General features: G+C 47.8%; 1 protein-coding gene across 1 annotated transcript in view; it reads left to right on the top strand.

Annotated features, from left to right (window-relative positions):
• LOC102675940 (tensin-3) overlaps positions 1 to 7,465 on the top strand; it is a 149,681-nt gene that overhangs the window by 50,589 nt on the left and 91,627 nt on the right. Inside the window, exons 2-3 of the mRNA XM_006609641.2 lie at positions 4,248 to 4,356; positions 4,789 to 4,826. Of these exons, the coding sequence (XP_006609704.1) occupies positions 4,248 to 4,356; positions 4,789 to 4,826 (147 nt within the window). The remainder of the gene's footprint in view (positions 1 to 4,247; positions 4,357 to 4,788; positions 4,827 to 7,465) is intronic.

The raw sequence follows: 7,465 nt of genomic DNA, 5'->3' as shown, positions 1-7,465 counted from the left end.
AGAGAGAGAGAGAGAGAGAGAGAGAGAGAGAGAGAGAGAGAGAGAGATTGCTCTCGGAATACCAACAATCCTCGTTCCACCAATCAAGTTCCACCGTCCATCCGAAAGCATCGATGCAGACGTCATTATCAACCCTCCGGATAAACGATTCTTGGCTCGTCTCTGACAGCCTCTCGCATCGTCTGCCGTGCAACGTGGAGAGCACCTATATACCCGTCGAGTAAAAACCGTGGCTTTGAGAGGATAGGCGGGCGGAAAGGCGGGCGGAAAGGGAGAAAGAAGAAGCGCGTGCGAAACGGGCGCGGAGGAAGAGAAAGGAAAGAAAAGAGAAAAGAAAAAGGTAAAAAAATACACGTGCACTCGGCCGTGATCGTCTCTCTCTCCTTTGTATCTACGCCCGGTTAATGCGAGCCGAAGTGTTCCGAGTCAAAGCGCAAACACAACCCGACAAAGCCGACTCTGTTCAACCGCTCGTCCTTCCTCCTCGGCCGAACTCCTTTCTCCTCTTCGCTTTTACACCAGAAACCGCTCTCTCTCTCTCTCTCGCTCGCTCTTTCCAGTCAAAGAGGATGAAGGGTATCGTCCCGAGAGCGGAACGCACTTGATTTCCACTCGACTCGATCCACGCCCAGAACTTTGAACCCGTTCGACTCGATCCGTCCAGGGAGAGAGAGAAAGAGAGAAAGAGGGAGAGATGCGCCTTCGAGTATGTGCCTCTCCTCTCCTCTCGTGTGCCAGTACCACGAGAGCGTCGAGTATAACCGCCGGTTAATTAACAATCGTGATGGAAATTGGGATAGATGTATCTCCACCTAGTTCCAAAATCCTTTACTTCGCTTTCCAACCCCTCGATTCGAATCGGTGGTGGTTTGAAACACTCGGTGGTAGGTCTCTCTGTTCGCAAGAGGGCGAAAATCGCCAACACTCGAAACGTACAATTACAATTTTCGCGCTTTTATGGTTCTCCACCCCGTCCACGGGGTTCAATTTCGGTTGACGGGAACGAGTTCGAGGCGAAGCGGAGTTTAAGTGGTCGAGGATCGTTGTAGGAGTTGCGGATGTCGTTTGGAGAGGTACGGTGGATGACACCTCGTATCAACAATCTTCGTTCTTTCGATTCCTTTTCCCCAAATTTCGCTCCTCCCCCTCCTTTCGAAATTTTCACGCTCTCCAATTTTTCTTATTTTTTCTCTTACCTTCGATTTCAAGAAGAATCTCGAAGCGAAAGTTTCTCCCTCGTGAATTTCCGTGCACGAAAACGGCGCAACGACGCGCAACCTATTAAAATTCCGAGTGGCCGTTCATCCTCGATATTCCCGACGAGATCCCGCCTCACCTCCGCGGATCGAATAAAATTCCAGCCTCGTTCTGTCGCTGGTGTAATCGTTTCGGCGTTTACACCACGGGACGGGGAATTAATATTGCGTTTCGATCGCGGGAATAAAATACGGACGGCGGGTCAACACCGACCTCGACCTCAGAGTACTACTACCACTACCACCACCTTGTTTTCGAGGAGAAAGGTGGACGAGTGGAAAGATTGACTGACTGACCGCCTACGGACGTATCAAAGATCATCGGGGCTTGGATGGATTTTCACCGGGATTAAAGATCAATTAATCGTGCGTGATCGATGGCCACCGTTGTTCCGTTCAAAGGTCACTCTCGCTAACGAATCCGACAATTAGTTTACGTGTTTAATCCTTGAGGGGGGGAAGAGGAGGCAACCGAATTAAGTTGCCGCGAAATCGTGCATCGAATGGTATTTATTGTTTTTATCGGGCAAGATCGGTATTTACGATAAATCATCGTTACAAGAAGAGATTAAGACTCGCGACATGATCCCGGTGGAACATCAATTATTATAAAAGCGAGACAGAGAGGGAGATACTTGATTTTTGTGAGAGATCGATTAAACCGGATAACGAAGGGAATTATTCAACCGGCTGGGTAATTTCCATGTTAATCGATCGTGTTTCGTTATTTAATAGACTGGTGATTATCCGCGGTCCCTCAGCTCTTTAATTACCAGTCAAACTACAATTAATAACCAATTATTAGCTGGATATTGAAATTGAGTAATAAAATGTACGGAAGACAGTGCGCGCTTACAAGAGAGGTTGGTAATTTATACCGAATAATTCACGATCCGTGGATGAGATTTTTAATTACCTAATGGACGAACGATTTCGACGAGAGACTGCGTACAGCCATCCATCCTACAGAATGATATTACGAATACGCGATTCGTAGTTTCGTAAAAAAAAAGAAAGAAAGAAAAGAGGATGGGACAGGAAGAATGGAAGCTGCTGCGTGACCACTGTTCACGATCACGGTATGAAAACAGCTTTTGCATACGGCGACCAAATAAAGGAAGGCGGTTCTTCCGCCTGTGCGGATTGGCGAACGTGGTATTTGAGCCGAGTGGCGATAATTCAACCGGTGACTCGCGTGCCCGATAACACCGATAATTACGAAATATTACGGCCTCTTAATGGGCCGCTACTTTACAACCCGTGATTCCAAAGCTGTAGCAAATTTTTTTTCCGGCCGATAAAGCTAACGTTGAACCGCGTTTCATGGAGAACATTCGATTTTGATTTTGACCGAGTATTGCAAAAGGGTGGTATCGTGTTCGAGAAAGAGTCGAGTTGTTTCGGAACGTTGGATGGATGAAAGGGTAGAGAGAAGAAGAAGAAGAGGAAAATATGGGGTCGCGCGTGGAATGTTGGAAGGCCGATGTCGCGTGCGGTTCGGTATTGGGTTAATTGCGACGAAACCAACGACGCAGAAATATTCCTTAGAATTCATCGTTCCCTGGAAATCGATGGAATTCCGTCCGTTTCTGTTTTGCCACTCGTACGTTAAATTCGAGTTTTACGAAGCTAGTCGAAACGATTTAATTCGCTCTCGGCTTCAGAACTGGTCTGAATTCTTTACGCAGAAAAAATGAGGAGAGGGAACGAGAAGAATGAAACCAGTATATCGATAAAAATGAATTTTAATCAATTTATAATAGCTTTCGGAATGGAATAGTTGTGTAAGGAAAAAAAAAGTATCACCAAAGTAGCTAATCAAGGTGATCAACTTTGTCTCGGAAAAAAGAAGAAAAAGAGAGCAGATATTAATCTCTGTAACGGTGTTCGTGTTCCTTAGATACCTTCTTGCACGAGATAATAATAATTTTTCAAAGATAACGTTCAGGGCGTAAGTCATCGGATTTTTCGAAACGCAATTCGACTCGGTTGTCCGACCATGTCGCTCTTATTCCCCTTGCATCCTTAATCCGCGCGTAAAGGGTTCGATTTAACCCGATATTAGTCTCTCCTCGATGATTAATTCGCTCGATTAATTACGATCGATTAAGAGATCGAATGTAAACGTAGGAGCCATTTTCAACGATCGAACGAAACGAGCAATAAAAATCGTTGAGTGAAAATGCGCGAGTCGTTGTTCCCTTATCAGCAGGGACGATCGAATTCTCGGGAGAGCCGATTGAATCGTCCCGCCCCTCGATCGTGAAGGGGAATCGTGAATCAGTTGTCCCTCGACAAGCGGGACGTGGCGGTACGCAAAATTTGGCTCGGCTCCACGGATCGGTTTTCCTCGAATCGATCGATCGATCGACGAAGCGGAGTGAAAGCTCGACGAGGGGTTATCCGCTGGCCAGGGAAGAGGCGGGCGTTTGCGTGCTCGTAATCGGAACCCGCGCACGCTCGGATCTCGAACGCTCGAGGCGATTCGTTTCGCGCATACAAGTTTGCGGGCCGTCCGCGATGATGCGGCGCGGCGGATCCGCTTATGGAGACGGGAGACGAAACAATTACACTCGATCAAAGTGGTCTAGAAAGCCGGTGAAACTTCTTCTTCCTCCCGTTTTCTCGTTTTCCTCCCGCCGTCTCTTCGCCGCGCGTTCGCTCGAGAAATGCCACTTGACTCGTGAATAATAATTTCGAGTGGAAGAAGAAAGTTTTTGTGCGAGAGGCTGAAGGGAACGGTTGAACAAGCGCTTCATTTAGACCGTCTAGACCTTATTGAAACTAACCAGTGAAGAGGTACTTATCCGCTAATTAAATTCGGTGAAAAAATGCAGGAAAAAAAAGAAAGGAGAAAAGAAGGAGAGAGAAGCATGGGAGCGAGATGGAGGGACACACTCGTCGCTCCTCGTTGTAATAACGAACGGTTGAAAGGAAAAGATTATTCGATTAATTCGATTAATTTCAATCTTTCCTCCCGATTGATTTCAGAGCGAGTTCGAGCCACAATGTCACGTGTTCCGGACGAAGCAGTTGCGCAAGCCGCGTCCGTGCCATTTGTGCCATCAGGCGGTGATCAAACAGGCATCGTGCTGCAGAGGTGAGTCGATAAGTTCATTCCCTACGTGGTAAGTTCGTGCTCCGTTGGCCTGAAAGGATTCGGTCGGTAGCTCTGTCACATCCGTGCACGGTAAAAAAGGTGTGGAAGAACCCCTTGCGGTAAAAATTGCGGAGGGAAATTTGAACGTTGATCGATTCGAGACGAGTATAAGAATAATAGATATCCGCCACGCGACGTTGTTCCAAATATTCTTCTTTTTCATCACGAATATCTCTCTTATTCGTTCCATTTCTTATACGATAAATACGTATTTCTTTATTTCTGAAATTATATCTTTCTCTATCTTTTTATTCTCCATTCTCCAGACTCTTTCGAAACTTTTAAATGTTAATTTTCGTTTTCACTATAATAGATCGTAGATCGCAATCACAATGTCGCACGTGTTATTTAAGATTTTTGTCTCGTTTTCAGTGTGCAAGTACATCTGCCACAAAACCTGCGAGGACAAGGTGAGTAAACATACATACGCAACACCAAACCTGACAAGATTTCAACCCGAACGAGGGGCAATTGGACGGTCCCCGGTGCATCGTTTCTCGCGAATTAGTCATACGCGATCAGGCAGCGTCTTCTCGGAAACTTTGCGACAGAGTGGATACCTGGAGAGCCCTTTGCACGTACACGAAGAGACTCTCCTGCCACGGTGCACGATTCTCCATCGTACTTCCTGGTGCTCGAACAAATCTCCCGTGCCTCCCCGCCCCCAACCCAACAACGTCCAACAAAACGTTCTTCTCGAACGAAGCTCTCCAACGAGCTCGAGCCCTCCGTCTATCAATAGCTATTTTTTTTTTTCAAAACCACGCGCGTCGCACAGCTCGTACGAAACCGGAAGCGATCAGAACGACGCCGTGAACGGAACAGATGCCCACTTAACGGATGCATCTTAATTCGAGCACCGTCGATCGATCGGAGGGCCCCTCGATCGATGAGATTTCTCGACTTCCTCGAAGCCCTCGTCTAGAGTCATGCGCGAGAATCGTGGCAGAACCGATTCTACCTGTGTGAAACGGACACGGTGTGGGTTCAGTCACCGGGCAGGGGGGCACGAGCCTTACCTTACTTACCTTACCTTCTTCGTATCTTGAAGTGCTCCTGTGTCACACTCGCTTGAACACACACGCGTCGAGGAACGCGGGATGGTAGGTTGGCCGTACACACACACACACATACACACGTACAGTTAAACGTACGCGGTCAGAAGAGGAACGGAAAGAACGGATGAACGGTGGGCAGCAGGCTGAGACGAGGCAGAGGAGAGCACGATTTCCTTCTGGAAAGTGGCGAGACGACGTTTGTTACGAGGCTTTTTCGCGGCGCAAAACGTTTCGTCGGCTCCGATCCCTTTGATACCTACGTATCTATTTCGACGAGACGGAGAGCTTCCATTACCGGTCGGCAATGGAATCGGTCCGGTTTGGGTGGGAAGGGAGAGAGGACTCGGAGGATCGGTGAAAGCGGAGGAAAGTTAACGTCTTCGTACGACGTTAACGTTTAACGCGCGATACATCGAGTGTTGGTCCCTCGCGCTTCGACTTTCGCCGAAAGCTTGTCACCCGGCCAATTAGGGGGGATCGGGACTGGTATGACATTTCGACCGTCGACATTTCGAGAGAGGAAGGTATTGAGGAGGGGGAAGGGTATTAAGTTTAATTAGCAGGATCGTTGGGGGACGGATTATTGGGACGATCGGCAACGCGGAAACCCAGCCTGTACTCGATTATCCAGTTGCGGATCGAGATAAAAAAGATTACAATTCCGGTCTAATTGGCGATTCGAGAGCTATTTCCACCGATATTAACGACTGTGACCATAAACGCTTAAACGATGGTAGATCCACGAACGGATACGAACGGAGGACGCCCTACCGGTTTATCGAATCGTCGATCGTCTTTTCCCGTGTTCCGCGATCGCAAGGGCCATCGAGAATTTTTAGGATTGTTAAATGTTTAGAGGCACGCTTATTCCCTTCTTTGAAGAAAGGTCTGAAAAGACAAGCGGTCTTCGCGCTCCTCGGAAGAATTGCGCGTTTCCTCTGAAAACGTTTTGAAATTCGAGGCTAGTCACGGCGTGTTACTTCACAGCGTGTTGTCACGTGGCCGCGTCATCTAGAAATTCTGTTCGCGGTATCGTGGAACATCAGCCTTCTTCTTATGACGGCATGATGTAATTTGTCGGGTTCTCGCGCTACCGAGAAACGCTCGTTTTTCTTTCATTCTTGAAACTGCTCGAAACAAACGTTGAAGCGAAATGTTCTTTGTTTTTTTCGAAACCTATCTCTCTCTCTCTCTCTCTCTCGTTCATATTTATTAACCCATCGGATATAAAAGCGCATGTTTGCGGAATACAATTATTTTTGAAGGCACAAGTAAGCAAGCAATCGTCCACGGTTTCCATGTAACGTTGCGACGCTACCGTATGTTCGACCAAGCCATACATCACGCCACCTATCTCGCAAGATACGCGTTGGTATGTGCTAGTAGAAGGTATTGATATCATCGTTTAGCCGGTAACGCTTTCCTCCTGGAATTCTCTTAGCCCTAGAGGGGGGAGAAGTTGAGAACCGCTAACGAACGAGCTAACGAACGACATCGTTCGTCGAATATGGAAAGGCCAGATGTTTCCTTGACATCGAAGGTCGCCTCCTCCTCTCTCTCTCTCTCTCTCTCATCCTCTTTCGCTCGTTAAATTCGCCGAAACTCGGACCCGTCCGAGTTATTTCACTCTATGAACTATCGCGAAACTTTCAAACACTATTAATCTCCCAAACATCGAAGCCTCTCCTCCCAATTCCTCCATCGGAGGATTGGAAAAGTTGTACCGGGTTTCTCGTTGTACCCGTTTATTTATGGCCGATCTCGATTGGCGCGCGTGAAAGAAGGATCAGTGTCAAGGATCGGTGAACAAAGTTTCGATCGTTGAACGTCCTTGCTTCGTGACGAGCGCTCGATCATCCTTGCGGCGAGGTTGGTAGCAAGCAGAAGAAAAAGAGGGAGGGGCACACAAGCGGCCCTTTTAGCGGATCGAGCTTCCTTCGAGCGGACACCGGTACGTAGTTTACTCGCAACGAGTCGCGGGGTGCATCGAC

Source organism: Apis dorsata, unplaced genomic scaffold (genome assembly GCF_000469605.1).
Source record: "Apis dorsata unplaced genomic scaffold, Apis dorsata 1.3 scaffold_58, whole genome shotgun sequence".
NCBI classification, from domain to species: domain Eukaryota; kingdom Metazoa; phylum Arthropoda; class Insecta; order Hymenoptera; family Apidae; genus Apis; species Apis dorsata.
This window is presented reverse-complemented; position numbering and strand designations above follow the sequence as displayed.